The sequence below is a fragment of the Hyperolius riggenbachi genome, chromosome 5, assembly GCF_040937935.1.
Source record: "Hyperolius riggenbachi isolate aHypRig1 chromosome 5, aHypRig1.pri, whole genome shotgun sequence".
NCBI classification, from domain to species: domain Eukaryota; kingdom Metazoa; phylum Chordata; class Amphibia; order Anura; family Hyperoliidae; genus Hyperolius; species Hyperolius riggenbachi.
Window position 1 is genome coordinate 422,356,201 of NC_090650.1, and position 27,276 is coordinate 422,383,476.

Sequence of the window (27,276 nt, forward strand, 5' to 3'; positions counted from 1 at the left end):
GGGACATATACCTCTGCTTAAATATACTGGGGACATATACCTCTGCCTACATATACTGGGCACATATACCCCCTGGCTACATATATTGGGACATATACACCTGCCTACATATACTGGAACATATACACCTGCCTACATATACTGGGACATATACCTCTGCCAGTGCCTACATGTATTGGGACATATACCTCTGCCTACATATACTGGCCACATATACCCCCTGGCTACATATACTGGGATATATACACCTGCCTACATATACTGGGACATATACCCCTGCCTACATATACTGGGGACATATACCCCTGCCTACATATACTGGGGACATATACCCCTGCCTACATATACTGGGGACATATACCCCTGACTACATATACTGGGGACACTGGCTGTTTGTCATTATGTGCATTTACTGGTGAAAAGCTGTCTCTTATTATGTGCATTTACTGGTGAAAAGCGGTCTCCTATTATATGCATTTAATGGTGAAAACCGGTCTCTTATTATGTGCATTTACTGGTGAAAAGCGGTCTCTTATTATGTGCATTTACTGGTGAAAAGCTGTCTCTTATTATGTGCATTTACTGGTGAAAAGCTGCCTCTTATTATGTGCATTTACTTGTGAAAAGCTGTCTCTCATTATGTGCATTTACTTGTGAAAAGCTGTCTCTCATTATGTGCATTTACTGGTGAAACGCTGTCTCTTATGTGCATTTGGTGGGGAAATTTTGTCAGTAAAAATAATCTTTTGTCAGTACATTTTTAAGTATTTGTCAGTAAAATATAACGTGAAATGTTGGCAACACTGGCAGGCTGCGCGGCGGAACGGGAAAGATACAGGCAGCCCACCTCATGCTTGGTCTTGGTGGGGGGAGGAGCCGACGACAGCGAGCGAGAGTAGGGTGGCCGCAGGCAGCCATAAATACGCAGTGTGTGACTGCGTCGCACTCGCAGAGCCTCTCAGCCTGAGTCAGTCCAGAGACTAGCAGACTCGCTAGGGCGTCACATGGGTTTTGAATGCAGATACTTTGGGTGTGGGTACTGGTTAAGTGGGTGCTTGGTGCAGATAGTGGGGGCCATGTGCAGGCTGTGTGCAGGTGTGAGTACTGGATGCAATGTCAGGCCTGGGGGCAGGTACTTGAGGTCATGTGAGTGTGAGTACTGGGTCCCAGCTATGGGGGGAAGGGGTGGATGTTGGGAGAAGTAGAGGTCAGTGTGGGTGCTGCAGGAAGGGGAAGTCATTGGGGTGCTGGGGGAGGTAAAGGTCAGTTTAGGTGCTGGAGGAGGTCACTATGAGCTTGATTCACAAAAGAGTGCTAACTGTTAGCACGGCCGTTTTTCGCGTGAATTTTCGAGTTCGCGCGCAATTAACCGTTTTCGCACGAAATCATTATCATTTTCGTGCACAAACACGAGTTTTTAGCGTGAAAATTCACATTTGCTCGCGAAAACTATAACGATTTTGCACGAAAATGGTTAATTGCGCGCAAACGCGAAAAACGGCTGTGCTAACAGTTAGCACTCTTTTGTGAATCAAGCCCTATGAGTGCTGCTGGGGACAGGAAGGGTGCTGCTGGGAGAGGGAAAAGTAAATGTAGGTGCTGAAGGAGGGAGGGGTCAGTGTGGGTGCTGGGGGAGGCAGGATCACTGCAGTGCTAATGCTGGGGAGGGAGAAGTCAGTATGGGTCCTAGGTGGAGGGAGAGGTCCCTGTGGATGCAAGGTGAGGGAGAGGTCCCTGTGGATGCTGGGAGAGGAAGAGGTCACTGCTATCAGAGAGACACTATTTTACCTGCTCCCACACAGCTGTGGGGATGGTTATACTAGGATTCCTGTATGGCACCTCTTTACTCCAAAGTATCCCAGATGGGGAGGAGCTTCCTGCAGGTGTGGATGAGGCTTCCCACAGGAATGAGCAGAGCTTATCATGGCTGGAGGCGGAGCTTTGTTTTTACAGCTAAAGGGGCCTTTTTATGGGAATATAAGGGGGGGGGGGGTGCTTGGGCACCCAGAGACCCCCTGCCATTTGGTGAGCAAAGTATAGAGACTAAGGCCAAGAAGGCCAGAGTACTTCCAAAACACGCTAAGCAAAACAGTCACAACAAGACAGTCCAGGTCAGCAACAGGAGATCAAGAGATACAGTACCAAATCTGAGAATTCAGGGACACTTCAGGCCATACAAAGTAGATCAGAAATATTGCAGTACAAGGGAGCAGACAAAGGCAAGGTCAATACAATCCAGGGTCAGTTCAAGCAGCAATCCACGGAGAGGTCAGTATAATGGGCAAGGTCAGATACAGGAGATCCGATATAATATATGAGCACCCAGCAGTAACCCAAAGGCAACTAACGCTACACGACAGGCAGACAATGATAGGTAGACAAAATCAGGCTTTTAAAACAAGCATCCTCCAATCAGTGGCTGGCCACATACAACTCACCCAATCAGCTTCCACTTGTGTAGACCCTACTTCCGCCAGCATCTAAGTGCATAGGATGGATGAGTGGTATGGAGCACCAGGCCTGCATTAGTGCTGGAGTGAGCCTGTGCAGCCCTCCTGCGTGAAGACCATGCAGGCCCGGAAGTGGATGGGCCCGACCGACTGCTGCCAACCGCATCGCTGGATCCCGCAGGTGAGTTCCTGACAGCATCACTCCCGATATGTAAATCATGTCTTTAATTCCATTGATGGTTGTTTTTATGGAAAATCCTTGCAATGTTTGCCAGGGGTCCCTATATAGTCTTATTGCGGCTGTACAGCGATTCCTGGCAAAAGCATTGAAATTTGCTGGGGTTTCCCATTCACTGCTTTGCCAGGGGTATATGCACTGCTGCAACACCGATGGGTAAGGATATATATCATTTTACTGCATTTAAGATACACAGGCAAACATTGCATCGCATTGATGAACAAAAATACCAATATTGTTTTTGCATTCATTTTCACAATAATAATGTAAGATTCGACTTTTAAGCAAAAATGTCATTGAAAATAATGTTATAATACGTTTGTAATTTCCTTTTTTGTGAATTTTCGCAGTAAAAAAAATAACTTTTTTTTTTGCGTTTTTCATAATTTTTCACATCGTATCCTTCCTTTACCATATTGTATTTACCATACAAAGTATTTTCGCAAATATTTTCTTGAAAACTAAATTATCATTTTTTGATGCAAAAATGACTTTGCGACTGTTACATAGTTACATAGTTACTTAGTTATATAGTTATTTTAGTTGAAAAAAGACATACGTCTATCGAGTTCAACCAGTATAAAGTACAACTCCAGCCTGCTCCCTCACATATCCCTGTTGATCCAGAGAAAGGCGAAAAAACCCTTACAAGGCATGGTCCAATTAACCCCAAAAGGGAAAAATTCCTTCCCGACTCCAGATGGCAATCAGATAAAATCCCTGGATCAACATCATTAGGCATTACCTAGTAATTGTAGCCAACGCTGTCTTTCAATGCAAGGAAAGCATCTAAGCCCCCTTTAAAGAGACACTGAAGCGAAAAAAAAAAATATGATATAGTGAATTGGTTGTGTACTATGAATAATTACTAGAAGATTAGCAACAAAGAAAATATTCTCATACTTTTATTTTCAGGTATATAGTGTTTTTTCTAACATTGCATCATTCTATAATATGTGCAGATTACACAACACTCAGCATTCAAAATGAGTCTTTCAGAGCAGTATGTGAAATAATGACCTCTCCTCTAGCAGAGGAAAAGTAAATAGTCCAGGAACAGTTGAGATAATAAAAGTCAGATAACAGCCCTCTCCACGACTAACTTAGTCGGAGAGCTTAATGGCTTGTTTGCATAGGGATAACAACTGGAGTTTCTCAACTCTTCCTGTACTGGAAACAATTACACTGATGTATCTGATCTTAATGTTTTATTTCTTAGCTGTGATACACATACAAATCATAATATCACCATTTTTTTTTCGCTTTAGTGTCTCTTTAAATGCAGGTATAGAGTTTGCCATAACGACTTCCTGTGGCAATGCATTCCACATCTTAATCACTCTTACTGTAAAGAAACCTTTCCTAAATAAATGGCTAAAACGTTTTTCCTCCATGCGCAGATCATGTCCTCTAGTCCTTTGAGAAGGCCTAGGGACAAAAAGCTCATCCGCCAAGCTATTATATTGCCCTCTGATGTATTTATAGATGTTAAATAGATCCCCTCTAAGGCGTCTTTTCTCTAGACTAAATAAACCCAGTTTATCCAACCTTTCTTGGTAAGTGAGACCTTCCATCCCACGTATCAATTTTGTTGCTCGTCTCTGCACCTGCTCTAAAACTGCAATATCTTTTTTGTAATGTGGTGCCCAGAACTGAATTCCATATTCCAGGTGTGGCCTTACTAGAGAGTTAAACAGGGGCAATATTATGCTAGCATCTCGAGTTTTTATTTCCCTTTTAATGCATCCCAAAATTTTGTTAGCTTTAGCTGCAGCTGCTTGGCATTGAGTACGATTATTTAACTTGTTGTCGATGAGTACTCCTAAGTCCTTCTCCAAGTTTGATGTCCCCAACTGTATCCCATTTATTTTGTATGGTGCTAGACCATTGGTCCGACCAAAATGCATGACTTTACATTTTTCAACATTGAATTTTATCTGCCATGTATGTGCCCATATAGCCATCCTATCCAGATCCTGTTGCAATATGACACTATCTTCCTGAGAGTTGATGATTCTGCACAATTTTGTATCATCTGCAAAAATAGCAACATTGCTCACTACTGCATCTACTAGGTCACTAATAAATAAATTGAAGAGCACTGTTCTATAAATTACTATGCGAATATTCACAAGCAACATTGTTTGATTGCTATTGAAGGCCAGAATCAGTCAAAAGATCATACTAACATTTTGACTTTTGTTTACATTCGTTTTACTCTTATTTACAGTACTTTCTTGGCTTCATGGCAACAATTGGCTGCTGATCTTGTGGGAATCTTGCTAAGTGGGAATGAGGCCATCTCGGTGTGAGACCAAACTTTAAAAATTTCACTTGCTCAAACCCTGTTGACTACTTCCTTTCATCTAGAATGGAAAAACTTTTCACAGTAACTTAAAGTGGTATGCAACACAGCATTTGCTCTTTGCTCTAAAAGATTATTTATAGCATAACCACAAAACATTGTAGCAGAACAGCATTCAAATAGTTAAACACAGCACCTTGTTCTTCAATAGAAAGCTCCTTGCTTCAGTGGGCAGCTTATGGCTGTATCCAAAGAGGTGATAACATTATCTCTTGTTTACATTCCTTTGTCAGATACATTTAGCAAACTGCCAAAACTGAGGTCTACTGAGCTGAGAAGCAATAAGAGCTGAGAAGTGATCACTAGATAGATTTTAATATATAAATACAGCAACTATGCAATAAACTGCAATGGCAGCTTTCAGAGCAGGGTAGATTTACTTTATTAATTATTTGTAGAAAGACAATGATACATGTTCAAAAAAGCAAATATGATAAGTATGGGTAATACAAAGTACTAAAACACATTTTTATTGAATGTTATGTCAGTTTTATTATCCCACTTTAAATCTTAATAGAAACCCATATCATTTCCCGACTAGACTATTGCAACACCCTGCTCTGTACCCTACTAGTAAATAGTCTTTCACCTCTGGAGTCCATTCTGAACCCTGTTGTTTGACTGTTCATCTCTCCTCTTGCTCCCCAAGATATTGTCAGCAAGTTGCCAATAATTCTTACTTGCATGCAAATGTTATGCAGCTTGGATTTGGGCAATCCATTACATTTCCTGCCAATTTTGATTGGCCCAATTCCAAGCTGTGTAAAATTTACATTAAATTTGCATACTAAATACAATTATTTGCATCTCATTCAACCTTTCAGTTCCTCAGATGCTGCACCTGTCAGCCCCACCACTGGTTGCCCTTCAAAGAAAGGATACAGTTCAAGCTTCCAACTCTTCCCATTAAGCTCTCTCTAATCTGGTTCTTCCCTACATCCAGTGGCTTAGGGGCCACGGTCGCAGCTTGGAGAGGACAAGTGTGCCCCCCCCCCCCAGAAGCATGTTGCAGGCCCATGCGTCGGGGGGGCTTCACTTATCCTCCCCACATTGGCCTCAGTTCACTAAGCAGTTTAGACTAGTCTACAGATGGTTTTTAGTCTACTGATGGTTTGGTGTAATGTTTTAGACCTGTTATTAGACCTGGTCTAACATTCAGTATTTACACAATTCACAAAAGGCAAACAAGGAGTAACCACGCCCACTTTTTCTGACAGAGATTAGACCAGCTGATTTCTGCCGGTAAAGTAATTCTGTGAGGTATTTTAGATGTGAGGATGGAACCCTTTGAATTAATTATGCAGGAGTTTAATTGTATGCAGAGGAGAGCTCATCGAAGGAGAAGGATGTCAATCATAGCTACTCATTTGTGAATTGCATCTCTTGATCATTTCCCCTGCTTAATCCACCTAATTACCAAATGGTTTAGACCAGGTCTAAAAACAGGTCTAAAACATTTGGTAATAATGAACTCCCCTTTGATGCAACTGACCAAACCATCAGTAAACTAAAAACCATCAGCAGACTAGTCTAAACTGCTTAGTGAATTGAGGCCATTGCCTTTCTACGCAGCGGCAGTGGGGAAGATTAGAGGCAGTGCACAAATACTCACTTCTTACAGGTTCCAGGTGCTGGAGGTCCCATCTGTCTGCTCTGCACCACCGCTGCTCCGTACTCCCTACTTCTCAGTTGAGGGGGGAGGGGGATTGTGTGTTACCAGAATCAACACTTGTTGGTTTGATGTCTGCAAGGGCAGGGTTCTCTCCCTACTATTTCTTGTAGTTTACTGTACATTCTGTTTCTCTAAACATATTAGTCACTGAGATATGTATGCTGCCTGCCAACTCTGTATTATCTATCATTGGGCCTGATTCACAAAGCGGTGCTAACAGTTAGCACGCTAGTGAAAAGCCCTTTATCACGCCTAAACTCTGTTTAGGCATGATACGTTTAGGTGTGATAAGTTTAGGTGTGATAAGTTTTTAGGCGTGATAAGTTTAAGCACCAACTGGGTTAGCACCGCAGTGCACAGCTGATCAAAAGTTTTGCGCTAGGAAAGTCTGGTGCACTTCGCATAGAGTTTAATGGCGCTGCTTTGCGTACGGGACTTTGCGCGCGATCTAAACTTATCTAAACTTATCATGCCTAAACTTATCATGCCTAAACTGAGTTTAGGCATGATAAAAATGGTTATCACGCCTAAAGTCTTTAACTGGGTTATCACCGCTTTGTGAATTGAGCCCATTGTGTGTATTTTTATGGATCAATGTTTGTTTCTTACTCTGTACAGTGTCATGTAAGACTATGGTGCTATATAAATTAATATCAATAATAATCATTACTACTCCAACAGGACTAACTGCGGTCACTAGTCACTAATGAGGCTTTACTGAGCTCTGGTGAGAATCTGATTATGACTCATCTAATATATTTCTGGTTTTATATTTCTGGTTCTTGTATAACATATCCTTGGACTCCGTTTCTTTTAATCTAACGCCTAAGATAGGATAGACCTAACTAATTCTAATGATCTTGATTTTTACCCTCTCAGGGTGAGTTCGAGTTTGCATCATCATTGGAGAATATAGTGTAGACAGCTTAATTGGAATATGTAATCATCCAATGTAAAAGGGCAAAGGGAAAAATGCCATACAAAAAAACAGCAGATCTACTGTGGACATCCCTTAAGATTTCCATGAGAGTTAAAAGTTGAGTCCATTATATCATTACACTTAAATAGGCATCCAAAATTGCATTGACAATAACACATTTATATATTTACTCTGCCATATCATCCTTACTTGTCCCTAGAATTGAATCCTTCTACTTGGTGGGGTTAGGACCATCCTCCAGTAGCTAGCCTGGAATAACCACATTGTTCTAAATATTCTTTGCCACTGTTATATTGGTAAAGCTAGTGCCTTCATCTAGAGCCCATGATTCATCCACCAAAAAACTAGACATGTCAGTAATTCAGTCCTGTAAGAATGCAATATCAAATCGCTTCCATTTCAATATAATAATCAGCCTCTTGGTAATCACTGCTCGTATCCTACTCAATAAAGGAACCTCCATCCCCTCTCCAACCCCAAGGATTTCTAATTTGCTGGCAAACTCACAAAGGGGCTTAAAGGGGAACTTCAGCCTAAACAAACATACTGTCATCAAGTTACATTAGTTATGTTAATTAGAATAGATAGGTAATATAATCTCTTACCCACCCTGTTTTAAAAGAACAGGCAAATGTTTGTGATTCATGGGGACTGCCATCTTTGTCATGGGGGCAGCCATCTTTTTGGTTGAAAGGAGGTGACAAGGAGCAGGAGACACAGTTCCAACTGTCCTGTGTCCTGATTACCCCTCCCAGCTGCACACGCTAGGCTTCAAATGTCAAATTCAAAATGTACAAAAAAAAATTTGCACCAAAACAGCAGAACGAGAACAACAAAATCAGAAATCCCATCATGCTTTGCACAGCATCAGGGGAAAAAAGCCTGGGCAGTTTTCTTCTGTGCAACTAAAAATGAGGCTTGTATTAGAGAAACAAATTTTTGATGCTGTGAAACTGTTAAAGAAACACAAAGCCTTTTCAGTGCTGCTGAGTCAATTTTCAGTCCGGAGGTTCACTTTAAGGTAGGCCCTACAAAAGTTTTCCACTTTCCGCCATAATCACTGAATTAATTGACACTAAAGCAAATGAGCAGACATATTAACGTAACAAATGTTATTCTAATTACCATCAAATATATGGGGGAAGAGGTCACCGACCTCAAATATATACACTAACACAAAAGCAAAAAGAGCTGCAGGTCCCCCTATATATAAACAAAGTATCTATACTATGAGCAAATAAGGTACCGGATACCAAGATCAATGCAAAATCTTTATTCAAACCAGCTCAAAAAAATAAAAACAATTAAAAACAGAGGCAGCCAAAACCTGGGCCTGAAGCCCCAAATAACAAGTCTTATTAATGAGTCCTATATTATATTAAGGGTAAATATATGGCTCTCCTGGGTATTGCTGTGGTATAAAGATAAGTGGCAGCGTCTCCAATAGTTTCATAAATAATACCTATAGGCTAAAGACACTGCCCCACAGAAATAATTCCCCTGAGAGGCATACCAAAAATATTACAATACAATCTCCAATAAAAAGATGCTGTCAAAAATTAAAGTGCCAGTGCTAAACAATATATGCATAAATATTTTTGCATATTTTGTTTAGCACTGGCACTTTAATTTTTGACAGCATCTTTTTTCTTCCAAACCAAAATCTGATGGGGTCCAGCAGTGAGAGTAGCCAGCATTGGGCTTATATCAGACAATGAGGACAGACAATCCGCATACAGGGAAGAAGTTAGGAACCTGACTGCATGTTGGGACATTAACAACCTACAGAAAAGGATCTGCAAACTTCAGTAAAGTTCATAAAAGCCAGTATTCTTAATTGGAAATAATTCACATAAAACAAATGGAAATCCCCAGTATTAGACTGACATGTGTCGAGCCTAAGATGTGCCCTTAGTCATAGTTGGTAACTATGGCATCAATTCATCAAGGCTGTTCAATAAACAAAAAACAAGTCGGACTCAGGAAAATACAGCTTTTGGTATTTTAGACTTTTGTGTGCTAATTGATCAATATTCTCACAGGTGTGGTGGAAGTTCTGTAATTTCCCGAAGGCCAGTTGTCAGTAACAGCAGAAGAAAGTGAGTTGCCTGTGTTGTTACATCTGTTGTCTGTGCAGAGACAGCATTACAATAGTAAGAGGCACCCTGATACTTAACATTTTATTTCTTTGCCACAGCTTAGATGAACTTCCAAGAAACTTTAAACATGCCCTGCTTAGGGGATTTCTCCACTAGCTACTCTGCATCTTCAAACAGGAACGGAAGAGGCTAAACTGCCCAAGGGAGGCAGGGGAAGCGTCTTTTGTTCTATCTCTCTGCTAGCTGCTGGGGGGGGGGGTAGGAAAGCAGGACCCGCCGGAGAAGGCTTTGGGTCCAATCAAAATCACTTGCATGAGACAGGGGCTGTTCCTACTGGCTTCTGCTCCTGTCAGTCATAGATAATCATCTCTGCTTCTGTGAGTTTTGTGAGTCCCACACTGATTCCGACAGAGGAGCACTGCTGGCAATGGAACTGTGTTTTACCGCATGCTGTGACCTTGATGAACTGACATTTACTGACATTTGTTGAGGTGTTTACCGCACAAGTCAGTAATTTACCTCACTGCTCGGTAATTTCAGCTTTCCATGTGGTAACAGCCTTGATGAATTGACACTTTCCTAAGTGATTGGTAAACTCAGTTGTTTTCAGAATTACCAAATGCGGTAATGCTTGGTGAATTGATGCCTAAGGGCACATCTTAGACCCAACACAAGTCAGTTTGATCCTGTGGATGTCCATGTCTTTTATGTGAATTATTTCCAATAAAGAATACCAGCTTTTATGAACTTTATTGAAGTTTGCAGATCCTTTTCTGTTGTTTACTATGGCCTTTTCTTACCAGATCCTGCACCAGTGAGTACATTTTTTCAGGACGCCTCTACTTTTTGAGAAAGCTAAGGAATGCTAACCTTCTTCAGAACTTGCTGGTTAATTTCTACAGATGCACTATAGAAAGCGTCTTGACTAACTGCATGACAGCCTGGTACAACAGCTGCACCAAGGCTGGTAGAGATGCCCCACAGTGGGTTGTAAAAACAGCAGAGGTCATTATCGACACTAAACTACCATGACTCAAACTGTAGTATAAGACTCGCTGTGTGAGAAGGGCCAAACACTTTATGAAAGACTAAACTCAACCTGGAAACGCCTTGTTTGAGCTCCTTCCATCAGTTAGATGTTTTAGATCAATCCGCATACACACACACGGACTGAAAAACAGATTTTTCCCATCTGCCATAAACTTGTTAAACTCTGAATCATCTCTGAAATCATTGATAGGAACATAAGACTGTAACTAAGTTAAGGACTATATAATGAGTGTGAGCATAGGCAAACGCAGGGGGGAATTACAGCTGCCCAGAATCCCCCATCAGACCTGGGCCGGTGCAGTGTCTGGAGACAGGCACAAGTTGAGACAACAGAATATCTGCAGGCATCCTGCAGCTCACAGCACTGTGCTGCTGCCTGCATTGTACGTGGTCCCACCCCCTTTCTTTCCCTGCTACAGTTGACTTTGGATGGAGCAGCAGCATGTGTACAGAGCATGGAGTAGCTCTGGGGAACTTAACAGAGTCAGGTATTGGCACAGACATTTTCCCCTTCAAGGTCAGTGTCGGCTGTCCTCATTATCTGTATCCAAGCTGCTCCTGATTGATCCCGTTGTTGATCGGGAGCAGATTGGACATTTAGGAAATAATTGTCAGATCCTGTTAGTCAGACTGGAAATTGCATTATGTGTACTCAGCATGATGTCCTACCATATTATTACACTGTATTGTGCCTGTCTGAGGGAGGCCTTTCAGGAATCCCCCTCTTGAAAATCCTGGGTTTGCCCCTGGTGAGGTAAATAGTGACTTGACTGTACTCTGTAAAGTGCTGTGGAAGATGCTAGCATTACACACACACACACACACACACACACACACACACACACACACACACACACACACACACACACACACACACACACACACCACACACACACCACACACACACACACTACACACACTACACACACTACACACACTACACACACTACACACACTACACACACTACACACACCACACACACCACACACCACACACACACCACACACACCACACACACACACACACACACACACACACACACACACACACTCCACACACACACACCACACACACACACCACACACACACTACACACACACTACACACACACACTACACACACACACTACACACACACACTACACACACACACTACACACACACACACCACACACACACACACTACACACACACATACTACACACACACACTACACACCACACACACACCACACACACACACACACCACACACACACACACACACACACACACACACACACACACACACACACACACACACACACACACACACACACACACACACACACACACACACACACACACACACACACACACACACTAATAGTAGTAATACGCTGTTATAGTAAGTACCCAGCGATTGCATTTGTTTCTCATATAGCATTTGCTACTGTAGTTGTATTTCTCTCCAGTCCACGGTCTTATGTTCAACAGGGAAAGTAGCCTTAAGGAGTCAGCATTTGACAAAGACAGCATAGTTTGTTGCACCTAAGTTTAAATTCTACCTGAAATAGAGGAGTATTACCCATAATCCTCAGTGTATTGCAGCTACAACTAAAGCCTCAAAAGGGCCACAGGATATGTTTGTGCTATTTAAATCCAATAATAATAATCAGCATTGCAGACAGAAAAACATCCTGGAAATTCTTGGAAAGCTACGAGGGGCGTAACTAGACTTTATCTGCATTCTCCCGGCCCCTCTTGATAAGAGAAGCAGCCCATGATGCAAATACTTCACCACAGCTCCACGCTCACCTCTTTACCCTGCAGCAGGCACCCGTGTTCCTCTGTCAGGTCCTGATGTCACGTGACATGCATTGGGGCATTACAGAGGAATGGTACATGCTGCCGTTGCAGAGTGAAGAGGCGGGAGTGAAGCCATGGCGCCATAAGTATGTGCGCACTGCACTACTGTTCTCAATGAAGGGGAGGGAGACTGAGGAGGTTCCCTTCCCTTAGCACCCCCCGCAGAGGTCACAGGGGGCAACCGATTCAGTATAAGTTTCAAGATTCTATGCTTAGCATATAAATCTGTGCACAAAACTTTCCCTACCTACATCTCGGAGCTTGTTCACAGGTATACACCAGGTTGTCCCCTCTGGTCCTCCAATGACCTTCGCCTCACCGGCGCCACCCCTTGCATTTCCCACTCCCATGCGCAGCTGCAGGATTTCTCAAGAGCCGCCCTCACCCTCTGGAATTCCCTTCCACCGCCCATCAGACATGCTCCCTCCTTCAACACATTCAAGCAAGCCCTCAAAATGGAACAGTATAGTCTTTTTTCATTTGCATATGCAATCACACAAGGTAGTAAAGCCGGCACCATCAAAGCTCTTTTACTTTTTATTCAAAGACTGTCAAACATAACAGTGACGTTTCGGAGCAGATGTTATGCTCCTTTATCAAGCAATGACAGTCTCACAATACAATTTTCCATGACAGTTTATATAGCACACCAAGATTTTAAAGCAACCAATTACAGGCTATCAAAGCAAAATAGACCAATCCCCTGTCTCCACATAAGGGAGGACCTGATGGGGAACTTTAAGCAAAGGTATAGGAGCCAATGGGAGAGAGGAGAACTCACCTGCGTCATATGCAGTTCCCCTCTACATCCGCATCACGCCAGGACAGCCCCGTAGCTCAACGTCAGTTGAATGGAGCCACTCCCATCAGTCACGCGGACCAGATGGGGAACTGAGCGTCGAGTAGGCGGCGCTACAACGTCACATGGGCGTTGTCGGGGAAACAGTGGGGACGCCACGGAGAAAACTCCGTGCGTCCACCGAATACAGTGGATGACATCCCTGTAATCCTGGCCAATCAGGCGGCTCAAATGTCCACCAATCGGCCAGCAAGCTGTAACACCACATGACAACGTGTAGACCGGCTCAACACGTTGCCATAGCGATATAAACGCCGGGGCAGGGATGCGGATATATGGAGGCATGCATAGCGCATAAATAGCCTAAGAGAGTCACGCCGTGGCGGCAGCCACAGGGTCCCATCCAAATACATAGCAAGTTACTGAAATACATAACAAGTTACTGAGATACATAGTAGGGGTAAGATCTAGTCGCAACAAATTAGGAGGAGAATGCCCAAAATGTAAATTCAATGAAATGGTAGTAACAGGAAAAATTGGTAGTAGCAGGGAAAAAATTAGAAATAGATTAAAATTAAAAGAATGAACTATGAAAATCATAAAAGGGATAATAGGTCGTATTCACGATTCATACCCCGTGGTTCCAAAGTATCAAGAACGCGTATCCAGTGCGCCTCGCGGTGCAGCAGTAGCCTGTGTCTATCGCCCCCCCCCCCCCCCCTGTTTTAAAGGAGGCACGCTGTCAATAATTTGGCAGCGTAACTGACTGACAGAATGATTGAATTGGGCGAAATGACAGGCCACTGGTTGCTCCACCAGGCGCTCACGGATAGCGTGTTTGTGAGCAGATAATCTCACCTTAAACTTTTGAGTAGTCTCCCCCACATAGATAAGGCCACAAGGGCACTTAAGTATATATATCACATATTGTGAATCACAATTGTAGATACCCCTAATCTCAAACTTGGTACCTAGTCTGGGATGAGTAAAAGAATTACTCCTAATAACTGAGTTGCAGTGCACACAGTTGAGGCACGGATACATGCCTCTCCTAGAGCCTCCATGTGTTTTAGCTGAAGATTTCATTTCAGCATGAACAAGTTTATCCCTAAGTGTGGGGGCCCTTTTATATGAGAGTAGAGGCGGATTCTGAAACTCGGGGACAGTGGGGAGTGACTGCGAGAGAGCACCCCAGTGTTTCTTAATAATTTTCCCAACTTTATCACTAATTATAGTGTATTGTGTTACAAAAGGGATGCGATCCACACTCGCCCTCCTACGTCCTGGAATAACATCATGAGCCGTTTTGCGTGCATCTGCAACCAGGTCAGCAGGATAGTGTCTCTGTAAAAACTTATGAGTAATCTCATCAAATCGCATTTCACGTATAGTACAATCACCCACTATTCTGCCCACCCTCCTGAACTGAGACCTAGGGATAGAACGGATAGTGTTAATAGGGTGAAAGCTTTTATAGGAGAGGACTGCATTCCTGTCGGTCGGCTTCACATAGAGATCAGTGTACACAAATGCTTCTTCATACTGATTCATGTATATGTTTGCGTAGGACGGAGCCACGTTGGACCCCATAGCAGTACCTTGTACCTGTAAATAAAAAACATCATTGAACACAAAATAATTGCAAGTGAGGACAATGCGTAACAATTCCACAATAAAGTTAATTTGCAGACTATCAAAATCGGAAGCCACAAACAACATAAGATCAACAGCCTCTACACCCCCATCATGTGGGATGGAGGTGTAGAGGCTCTCAACATCCAGAGTGACCAGACCTGGCAGTCTGTTGGTCACTCTGGATGTTGCGAGCCTCTACACCTCCATACAGGTACAAGGTACTGCTATGGGGTCCAACGTGGCTCCGTCCTACGCAAACATATACATGAATCAGTATGAAGAAGCATTTGTGTACAATAATAGTTTGTTTAAAAAGTATGCCCTTTGTTGGCTCCGATACATTGATGATGTGTTTTGCGTGTGGGCGGGGCCGCGTTGGACCCTTGAACAGTTTTTGGGAGAACTGCATTCCCAGTGTGAGCCAATTAGACTCACGTCTCACTGTGACCTACATCAGATCAATTATCTTGATACTCTTGTTACCTTGACTGATGGTCTACTTCGCACTGATCTCTATGTGAAGCCGACCGACAGGAATGCAGTCCTCTCCTATAAAAGCTTTCACCCTATTAACACTATCCGTTCTATCCCTAGGTCTCAGTTCAGGAGGGTGGGCAGAATAGTGGGTGATTGTACTATACGTGAAATGCGATTTGATGAGATTACTCATAAGTTTTTACAGAGACACTATCCTGCTGACCTGGTTGCAGATGCACGCAAAACGGCTCATGATGTTATTCCAGGACGTAGGAGGGCGAGTGTGGATCGCATCCCTTTTGTAACACAATACACTATAATTAGTGATAAAGTTGGGAAAATTATTAAGAAACATTGGGGTGCTCTCTCGCAGTCGCTTCCCACTGTCCCCGAGTTTCAGAATCCGCCTCTACTCTCATATAAAAGGCCCCCCACACTTAGGGATAAACTTGTTCATGCTGAAATGAAATCTTCAGCTAAAACACATGGAGGCTCTAGGAGAGGCATGTATCCGTGCCTCAACTGTGTGCACTGCAACTCAGTTATTAGGAGTAATTCTTTTACTCATCCCAGACTAGGTACCAAGTTTGAGATTAGGGGTATCTACAATTGTGATTCACAATATGTGATATATATACTTAAGTGCCCTTGTGGCCTTATCTATGTGGGGGAGACTACTCAAAAGTTTAAGGTGAGATTATCTGCTCACAAACACGCTATCCGTGAGCGCCTGGTGGAGCAACCAGTGGCCTGTCATTTCGCCCAATTCAATCATTCTGTCAGTCAGTTACGCTGCCAAATTATTGACGGCGTGCCTCCCTTAAAACGGGGGGGGGGGGGGGGGGGGGGCGATAGACACAGGCTACTGCTGCACCGCGAGGCGCACTGGATACGCGTTCTTGATACTTTGGAACCACGGGGTATGAATCGTGAATACGACCTATTACCCCTTTTATGATTTTCAGAGTTCATTCTTTTAATTTTAATCTATTTCTAATTTTTTCCCTGCTACTACCAATTTTTCCTGTTACTACCATTTCATTGAATTTACATTTTGGGCATTCTCCTCCTAATTTGTTGCGACTAGATCTTACCCCTACTATGTATCTCAGTAACTTGTTATGTATTTCAGTAACTTGCTATGTATTTGGATGGGACCCTGTGGCTGCCGCCACGGCGTGACTCTCTTAGGCTATTTATGCGCTATGCATGCCTCCATATATCCGCATCCCTGCCCCGGCGTTTATATCGCTATGGCAACGTGTTGAGCCGGTCTACACGTTGTCATGTGGTGTTACAGCTTGCTGGCCGATTAGTGGACATTTGAGCCGCCTGATTGGCCAGGATTACAGTTATGTCATCCACTGTATTCGGTGGGCGCACGGAGTTTTCTCCGTGGCGTCCCCACTGTTTCCCCGACAACGCCCATGTGACGTTGTAGCGCCGCCTACTCGACGCTCAGTTCCCCATCTGGTCCGCGTGACTGATGGGAGTGGCTCCATTCAACTGACGTTGAGCTACGGGGCTGTCCTGGCGTGATGCGGATGTAGAGGGGAACTGCATATGACGCAGGTGAGTTCTCCTCTCTCCCATTGGCTCCTATACCTTTGCTTAAAGTTCCCCATCAGGTCCTCCCTTATGTGGAGACAGGGGATTGGTCTATTTTGCTTTGATAGCCTGTAATTGGTTGCTTTAAAATCTTGGTGTGCTATATAAACTGTCATGGAAAATTGTATTGTGAGACTGTCATTGCTTGATAAAGGAGCATAACATCTGCCCCGAAACGTCGCTGTTATGTTTGACAGTCTTTGAATAAAAAGTAAAAGAGCTTTGATGGTGCCGGCTTTACTTCCTTGCTATATTTACTCGAGTGGTGATCGAGCAGCCTTGGCACATCGCTATCAGAACTTCAGTGGGGTGTGCATCTCTTCGGATTTTCTACATATGCAATCACACTGCAATGCAAGCACGTTTGCATCCATTTACACTACTCAAAATTGCACCACTATTGGGTATGAGCGCAAATACACAGGGGTAGTCCAGCAAAGCAATATCTAACATTAGAACTTAGATACAGCATAGCACAACAAGTCAGCCACTTAAAAAAGTGTTAATAATTAACAAATTATTTTTGTGCGAAGCACAAAACTTTGTGCATTGAAAATGATAATGTACATTATCCTATATAATAAGCGTCCCTGCATCCTGTCCATGTGTCAGTGCTTTTGCGCTACTGTGCATGTCAAGCAATGACAGCCGTTGGGACAGAACACAGCACGAGCGGTCCGGCTAGCCGAGCGGGCGGACAGGTGCGCTCGGTGGGTGTGCGCGCGCTGCTTTCAGGTGGGTGCACGGCATGCGTGCGTGTGCACTGACTGGCGGTGGTGACGGCGTGACGAGACCTAGAGCCTATTTTTAAACGGGCTTAGGTCAACTAGTACAATCAATATTTACCTGTTAACCATCAATTCAATTAGTGGCATGCAAGTTCTCCAGGCTGAAGTATTTTAGAAATGTTTATTTTATTTATTATTTGTGATATTTCCTCGCTACTAAGTAGCACACTTAGGAAGGGGGAACGTGTTTTGTTGCATAGCGTGAAACAAGCCCCCTGCACATAGTGAAAGTAAATGGCTCGCTCTTATTCATGTTTCCATCATTATGTTTCTACTGCGTTAAACATTGTTCAGCTTTACTATATTTGTCTGCAAACTGCATGTGCATTGCTAATTCTATTGCATTGTGCTGCATTTATAAAATTGCACGGAAAAATTAAAAATGGCACATGGAAAATGCAAACTAAATTGTGATTACATCGCAGCGCAAAAATAAAAGAAAATTGTGTCCCACAGTAACATGTGGTATAATAACAATTATTAGGCTAAACCTACAGTACAAAGACTGCAGCAATAAAACAGAAGTAGGTAGTAAGTAGTGCAGGAGTGTGTTTTAACCAGTAGGGGGCAGGGCAAGAAGACAGGAGAGATAGCAGAGGACTTCTGCCATCCATTCCTGTACAGCCCAACATCATGTGATTGAGCGATCGAGCATACTCAGGTTTACTTGGAGGGCGCTCTGCTGCTGCATTGTGTTATCTCATATATGATAACATGTGTGCAGCACCTAAAAGGTTGAAAAAAAAACACATGCTCAGAATCTATTTTAGTTCCTGTGTTGTTTTTCACCCTGGCTTGCTCTCCTAATAGCTGCCACTCCCCTAAGGAGTTCCACTGTTCGTTGCTTGGATTTACAGCTAGTTAAAATATATATATATATATATATATATATATATATATATATATATATATATATATATATATATATATATAGTAAAGTACAGACCAAAAGTTTAGATACACCTTCTCATTCAAGGAGTTTTCTTTATTTTCATGACTATGAACATTGTAGATTCACACTGAAGGCATCCAAACTATGAATTAACACATGTGGAAGTATAGTACATAACCAAAACGTGTGGAACAACTGAAAATATGTCATATTCTAGGTTCTTCAAAGTAGCCACCTATTGCTTTGATTACTACTTTGCACACTGTAGGCATTCTTTTGATGAGATTCAAGAGGCAGTTTGAATGAGAAGGTGTGTCCAAACTTTTGGTCTGTACTATATATATATATATATATATATATATATATATATATATATATATATATATATATATATATATATATATATATATATATATATATATATTGTAACGGTCGGTGTCAGCACACAGAGAGTATCTGATTATTGATGATCTGCAGTATCACCAACAATACAGAAGTATACCTGATTATTAGTGATCTGCAGAATCACCAATAATACAAGTATGGCTAACCTCTGGACACCTAATAAAGTGTAAGTGTTTGGGTGAAACCGTACTTCAATGCTTTAATGAGGCCTCACCAGAGGGGCTGGTGAGGTATAAACAGTACACTGAGTGTGTACTAACGTATAACCTCCAACAAGCTGGAGAGACAAAACTGAAGAGGCTGAATCTCCTGAGGAGCGGGTGATTCAGACTATACTGCAGGTAAATGAACACCTGAGGTGCGGGTGAGTCAGACTGTACTGCAGCCTACAAGACACCGTAATACTAAAACGATAGGTACCTAATGAGCAGGTAATTAAGGCTAAACTATAGCCTAGCAGAGCTGCTGAACCAGCGGAGCTGGCGCAGTTAACACCTCACCAGTGGCGAGGGCCCACTGGCGAGTAGAATGGTCAGACAGGCAAGGTACGGGAACAGAGAGGTAAGTATCGGTACAGAATCGTGAGACAAGAGAGTAAACGGTAAACAGGCAGAGGTTCAGCAACAGGAAGGTACGTATCGGTACAGAATCGTGAGACAAGAGAGTAAACGGTAATCAGGCAGAGGTTCAGCAACAGGTAGGCAGATAGGCGAAAGTACAGGATCAGAAGACAGCATCAGAGTCAGAGGAAATAGCTAAGAGTCATACACAGGAGATCAAACAGTAAGCAATATCCTAGTCTTGGTGTGAAATCCGTAGCATCAACACCAGGGAACTAGTCTAAACAAATAATAATAAACAGATAACAATCTCCTAGTCTTGGTGTGAAATCCGTAGCATCAACACCAGGGAACCAGCCTAAGGTCTGAGCGCTAGCACGCAAGCATTCACAACAACAGACAAAGGACAAAGTAGCAATGCAGCCGGAGGCTTATGAAGCAGAGGAGACCTCACTGGCACGCCCCCCTCTCATCAGCCAATCCTGGGCGCCGTGGGTCTCCTCTGACGTCAGCCGTCCAGCAGGTCAGCTGACGGGCTTCCTTCCCGCATAAAGGTCCTGTCTGTGCGCGCGCCCGCGCGCTATGGCAGCCCCCTGCACAGGAAAACGTTCCGTCCTCGGCGTCCTGGACGCCGAACGGACGGATGGCCACATGGAGGCAGCTGCGGCGGCGGTGCTGTTCGACGCAGCTGCCTCGTTTCTTACATATATAGGAACTAGTGTTGGGCGAACATCTAGATGTTCGGGTTCGGGCCGAACAGGCCGAACATGGCCGCGATGTTCGGGTGTTCGACCCGAACTCCGAACATAATGGAAGTCAATGGGGACCCGAACTTTTGTGGTTTGTAAAGCCTCCTTACATGCTACATACCCCAAATTTGCAGGGTATGTGCACCTTGGGAGTGGGTACAAGAGGAAAAAAAAATTAGCAAAAAGAGCTTATAGTTTTTGAGAAAATCGATTTTAAAGTTTCAAAGGGAAAACTGTCTTTTAAATGCGGGAAATGTCTGTTTTCTTTGCACAGGTAACATGTTTTTTGTCGGCATGCAGTCATAAATGTAATACATATAAGAGGTTCCAGGAAAAGGGACCGGTAACGCTAACCCAGCAGCAGCACACGTGATGGAACAGGAGGAGGGTGGCGCAGGAGGAGAAGAAGGCCACGCTTTGTGAGACACAACAACCCCGGCCTTGCATGAGGGCAAGAAGCGTGCGGATAGCAGGCTTTGTACCGCCATGCAGTCATAAATGTAATAAAGATAAGTGGTTCAATAAACAGGGACCACGCGGCAACGCTAACCCAGCAGCAGCAGACGTGATGGAACAGGAGCAGGCGCAGGAGGAGAAGGCCACGCTTTGTGAGACACAACAACCCAGGCCTTGCATGAGGGCAAGAAGCGTGCGGATAGCAGGCTTTGTACGGCCATGCAGTCATAAATGTAATAAAGATAAGTGGTTCAATAAACAGGGACCACGCGGCAACGCTAACCCAGCAGCAGCAGACGTGATGGAACAGGAGGAGGCGCAGGAGGAGAAGGCCACGCTTTGTGAGACACAACAACCCAGGCCTTGCATGAGGGCAAGAAGCGTGCGGATAGCATGCTTTGTACCGCCATGCAGTCATAAATGTAATAAAGATAAGTGGTTCAATAAACAGGGACCACGCGGCAACGCTAACCCAGCAGCAGCAGACGTGATGGAACAGGAGCAGGCGCAGGAGGAGAAGGCCACGCTTTGTGAGACACAACAACCCAGGCCTTGCATGTGGACAAAAAGCGTGCGGATATAGCAGCAATGCTTTTTGCCGCCATGCAGTCATAAATGTAATACAGATGAGAGGTTCAATAAACAGGGCCCGGAAACGCAACACCATCCCAGATGTTCATTGGTCATGTTACTTGGTTGGGGTCCTGGAGTGTTGCGTAGTCATTTCCAATCCAGGATTGATTCATTTTAATTTGAGTCAGACGGTCTGCATTGTCTGTAGAGAGGCGGATACGCCGATCTGTGACGATGCCTCCGGCAGCACTGAAACAGCGTTCCGACATAACGCTGGCTGCCGGGCAAGCCAGCACCTCTATTGCGTACATTGCCAGTTCGTGCCAGGTGTCTAGCTTCGATACCCAATAGTTGAAGGGTGCAGATGGATGGTTCGACACAGCTACGCCATCTGACATGTAGTCCTTGACCATCTTCTCCAGGCGATCGGTGTTGGAGGTGGATCTGCACGCTTGCTGTTCAGTGGGCTGCGGCTGCATGGGTGTCAGAAAATTTTCCCACTCCAAGGACACTGCCGATACCATTCCCTTTTGGGTACTAGCTGCGGCTTGCGTTGTTTGCTGCCCTCCTGGTCGTCCTGGGTTTGCGGAAGTCAGTCTGTCTGCGTACAACTGGCTAGAGGAGGGGGAGGATGTCAATCTCCTCTCTAAAGTCTCCACAAGGGCCTGCTGGTATTCTTCCATTTTGACCTGTCTGACTCTTTCTTCAAGCAGTTTTGGAACATTGTGTTTGTACCGTGGATCCAGAAGGGTATAAACCCAGTAATTGGTGTTGTCCAGAATGCGCACAATGCGTGGGTCACGTTCAATGCAGTCTAGCATGAATTGAGCCATGTGTGCCAGAGTCCTACCAGAATCCTCATCATCCTCTTGTGAGCGTTGTGATAGTTGTTGTGATGCATCATAGTCGTCACCTTCCTCCTGGTCTGCTTCTGCTGACCATTCGCGTTGAATTGTGGAAGTCCAACGTGCACCGCTCTGGCCCTCGTCAGTGGTGGCATGAAATTCCTGCTCCAACTCCAGCTGTTCCTCCTCCTCTTCTTCGTCATAGCTGCTGGGGCCAGCGTTCCCTGAGGCGGATGGCCTGATGTTGGTACCATCACGCTGATCGTTTTCTCCTTCAGATTCCCCCAGTTGCATCATGACAGCTGTTTCCTTGATTTTTAACATCGACCTCTTCAGTAAACACAGCAGTGGTATGGTAATGCTGACTGAAGAGTTGTCACTGCTCACAAGCAACGTGGATTGCTCAAAATTTTGGAGGACTTGGCAGAGGTCCAACATGTTGGCCCAATCGGATCCACAGAAGCTTGGCAGCTGGCCGGATGCGCCTCGGTACTGCGCCGTCATGTACTGGACCACTGCACTCTTCTGCTCGCAAAAGCGGGCTAGCATGTGCAGCGTAGAATTCCAGCGCGTAGGGACATCACACAGCAAGCGATGGTGGGGGAGATTGAAGCGCTCCTGCATCTTGGCGAGTGCCCCCGAAGCAGTACTGGAATTTCTACAATGTTTGGACACTCGACGCACCTTCAACAGCAGATCGGGCACGCCTGGGTATGTCCTCAGGAACCGCTGAACTACTAGGTTCATCACGTGCGCCAGGCAAGGGATGTGTGTCAGCTTAGCCAACCTTAAAGCGCGAATGAGATTACTCCCATTATCACACACAACCATGCCCGGTTTCAGGTCCAGCGGTGCCAGCCACAAATCCGTCTGTTCCTTTATTCCCCTCCAAATTTCCTCCCCTGTGTGCTGCTTATCCCCAAGGCAGATTAGCTTCAGCAACGCTTGCTGACGCATGCCAACAGCTGTGCTGCACTGCTTCCACGATCCTACTGCTGCTGGGTTAGCGTTTCCGGATGAGGTACAGCTTTGAGATGCGTTGGAGGAGAAGGAGTCAGAGAGGTAGGTGCTGCTGTTATCCAGTGGGAGGGACGGCGGTGCAGCTGTTTGTGGCGTGGGCAACACCCGTGCCGTAGCAGGTGAGGAATCGCTGCCAGGCTCCACAAGGTTCACCCAGTGCGCGGTAAGGGAGATGTATCTACCCTGGCCGAACGCACTCGTCCAGGTGTCAGTGGTGAGGTGAACCTTGCAGGCAACGGCATTCTTCAAGCTTCGGGTTATTTTGCTGACCACGTGCTCATGCAACTCAGGCACTGCAGAGCGTGCAAAGTGGTAGCGGCTGGGAACCACGTAACGTGGGATGGCCACTGACATCATGCCCTTGAAGCTGTTTGTCTCCACCAATCGATATGGCAGCATTTCGCAGGCCAGAAGCTTGGCTATGCTGGCTGTTACTGCCACGGCCCGGGGGTCATTTGCTGGCAATTTCCTCTTGCGCTCAAACATCTCCGACACAGACAACTGAACCGTAGCGCTGCACACGGAAGGGCTGTTGGTTGTTGTGTTTGATGAACACTGGGAGACCTCAAGAGCACTACTCCGGAAAGTGACAGTGTCAGCGTCGTCTGATGTTTGTGAATGTTGTGAACCACGCAATGGCTGGGCTACTGCTGCTGCTGAGGCGGGTCTGGTGAACCCAAGGGAGGCAGTGTTGTTTCTGGTACCCTGTCCTGACGCGTTTGCCCAAAGAGTGGGATGTTTGGATAGCATGTGACGGCTCATGCTGGTGGTGGAGAGGTTGTTAATATTTTTCCCCCTGCTCAGGCGGGTCTTGCACACCTTGCAAATCGCCATGGTAACATCCTCAGTGCAGTCTTCAAAGAAAGCCCAGACTTTGGAGCACCTGCCTCCTTGCTGGCGATTTCTGTTTGCTCCTCTTTTGCCTCTCACTTGAACTTCCACGCTTGTGGTGCCTGAAATTGCGCGCCGCCTACCTTGTGGCACAAGGCGAACTCGTGCAGCAGTGTGTTCTTCAACAGACTCATCTGTGCTGCTGCTACGACGGCGATGTTCTCGTTCACAAACAAAATCTGGGTCTCTGTCCACATTGTCCATACCCTCCTCTTCCATCTCCTCAAACTCGTCATATGTCATTGTGGGCCACCGCCGTGGAGTAGAGCTCCCCACAACAACCTCTGCGCAGCACACTCCAACGTCGTCTTCCAGATCTTGTCGGCCGACCTCCTGCAATTGCAACCCCTCCTGCCCAAATTGCTCTGGGATTTGGGTTTCCGAGTCCTCTTCGGACTCGCCTCGTATTTCAGTGCGCGGTACATTTCCCACAGTTAACGGTTGTGAATCCAGGCACAACATTTCTGGCTGTTCCTCCATTGACCTTTGAAAGGTGGAAGTTTGTTGGGCTGGGAATAGCTCCTGCGAATACCCCATTGTGTCCTGAGGTAATTCATCGGACTGGTTATCTGGCAGTTGTGTGCGTGGTGTCGCTGCCGGTTGTGTCAGCTTTGTGCCCACTGGCTCCTTGTAACTGGCTGAGGACTCGGACCTCGTGCGTGATGTGCTGGTGCTGCTTAACCCACTGCTGGACGCTTGAGAGGTCATCCAAGTAATTATCTGGTCCTGTTCTTTTGGATTTGTGAGGGTTGTTGTCCTGGACAACATGGGTGGTATTGAGTGGGTTTTCTTGGGTGCTCCCCTGTGGCCTGTACGTGAACCGTCAGGGGAAACACCTCTTCCCTTGCCCCTCCCTCTTTCACCGGATTTCTTCCTCATTTCACTTATCCTTACAGTACACGCTGACTGGCAGCAGTACAGTGGCAGTACAGAAATGCTATACAGTACCACTATTCCCAGCAGCGACACAGAGCACAATGCTATACAGTGACGGGTGAGCGGTGTACCACTATTCCCAGCAGACACAGAACAGTGAACAGAATGCTATATAGTGTGGCTGAGCGAGCGGTGTACCACTATTCCCAGCAGACACAGAACAGTGAACAGAATGCTATATAGTGTGGCTGAACGAGCGGTGTACTACTGTTCCCAGCAGACACAGAACAGTACACAGAATGCTATATAGTGTGGCTGAGCGAGCGGTGTACCACTATTCCCAGCAGACACAGAACAGTGAACAGAATGCTATATAGTGTGGCTGAGCGAGCGGTGTACCACTATTCCCAGCAGACACAGAACAGTGAACAGAATGCTATATAGTGTGGCTGAGCGAGCGGTGTACCACTATTCCCAGCAGACACAGAACAGTGAACAGAATGCTATATAGTGTGGCTGAGCGAGCGGTGTACCACTATTCCCAGCAGACACAGAACAGTGAACAGAATGCTATATAGTGTGGATGAGCGAGCGGTGTACCACTATTCCCAGCAGACACAGAACAGTAAACAGAATGCTATATAGTGTGGCTGAGCGAGCGGTGTACCACTATTCCCAGCAGACACAGAACAGTGAACAGAATGCTATATAGTGTGGCTGAGCGAGCGGTGTACCACTATTCCCAGCAGACACAGAACAGTGAACAGAATGCTATATAGTGTGGCTGAGCGAGCGGTGTACTACTGTTCCCAGCAGACACAGAACAGTACACAGAATGCTATATAGTGTGGCTGAACGAGCGGTGTACTACTGTTCCCAGCAGACACAGAACAGTACACAGAATGCTATATAGTGTGGCTGAACGAGCGGTGTACCACTATTCCAAGCAGACACAGAACAGTGAACAGAATGCTATATAGTGTGGCTGAGCGAGCGGTGTACCACTATTCCCAGCAGACACAGAGTGGCAGTAAACAGAATGCTATATAGTGTGGCTGAGCGAGGTACACAGAGTGGCAGTAAACAGAATGCTATATAGTGTGGCTGTGCAAGCGGTGTACTACTATTCCCAGCAGACACAGAGTGGCAGTAAACAGAATGCTATATAGTGTGGCTGAGCGAGGTACACAGAGTGGCAGTAAACAGAATGCTGAGCGAGCGGTGTACTACTATTCCCAGCAGCGACACACAATGACTGGGGGGGACCCTGGCTAGCGTGGCTGGAGCGCGAACTACCCTGCCTGCCTACCCAAAGCTAAACCCACAGACAAATGGCGGAGATATGACGTGGTTCGGGTATTTATTTACCCGAACCACGTGACAGTTCGGCCAATCAGAGCGCGTTCGGGTCCGAACCACGTGACCCGTTCGGCCAATCACAGCGCTAGCCGAACGTTCGGGGAACGTTCGGCCATGCGCTCTTAGTTCGGCCATATGGCCGAACGGTTTGGCCGAGCACCGTCAGGTGTTCGGCCGAACTCGAACATCACCCGAACAGGGTGATGTTCTGCAGAACCCGAACAGTGGCGAACACTGTTCGCCCAACACTAATAGGAACCCACTAGAATTAGAAAGCTAAGGATCCATTGGACAATTCACCCAAGTAAAAGGACCTTAAAAGACCTGCTAAGCTAATAAATCAGACCAATCCTGACATGGTAAGACTCCACCCCCTTTACGAGAACAGGGATGGAGTTAAGAGGATCTCAGTAAGGTATAAACAATTAAAATGTAACTTCTTGTTATAATCACAAAAGATGGAACAAAGGAAATACATCGGTCGCAACACAGTCTGTAAAGAACATAGTAATAGACAGTTAGAAGGCTTTCACATCAATATACAGAGACTTAAGACTGATGTTCATTTAGTGGCACACAACCTCTTCTTCGGAGACTAATATTATGAAATCTAAAGTGCTGCATTGCAATGCATTCCCATCTAATGAACCAGATTACACATAGACAAAGGAGAACTGGATTTA

At 45.1% G+C, this 27,276-nt stretch overlaps 1 protein-coding gene across 1 annotated transcript in view; it reads right to left on the reverse strand.

Annotated features, from left to right (window-relative positions):
• LOC137519461 (uncharacterized) overlaps nucleotides 1-27,276 on the reverse strand; it is a 200,065-nt gene that overhangs the window by 81,369 nt on the left and 91,420 nt on the right. Inside the window, exon 8 of the mRNA XM_068238415.1 lies at nucleotides 14,740-14,891. Within this exon, the coding sequence (XP_068094516.1) occupies nucleotides 14,740-14,891 (152 nt within the window). The remainder of the gene's footprint in view (nucleotides 1-14,739; nucleotides 14,892-27,276) is intronic.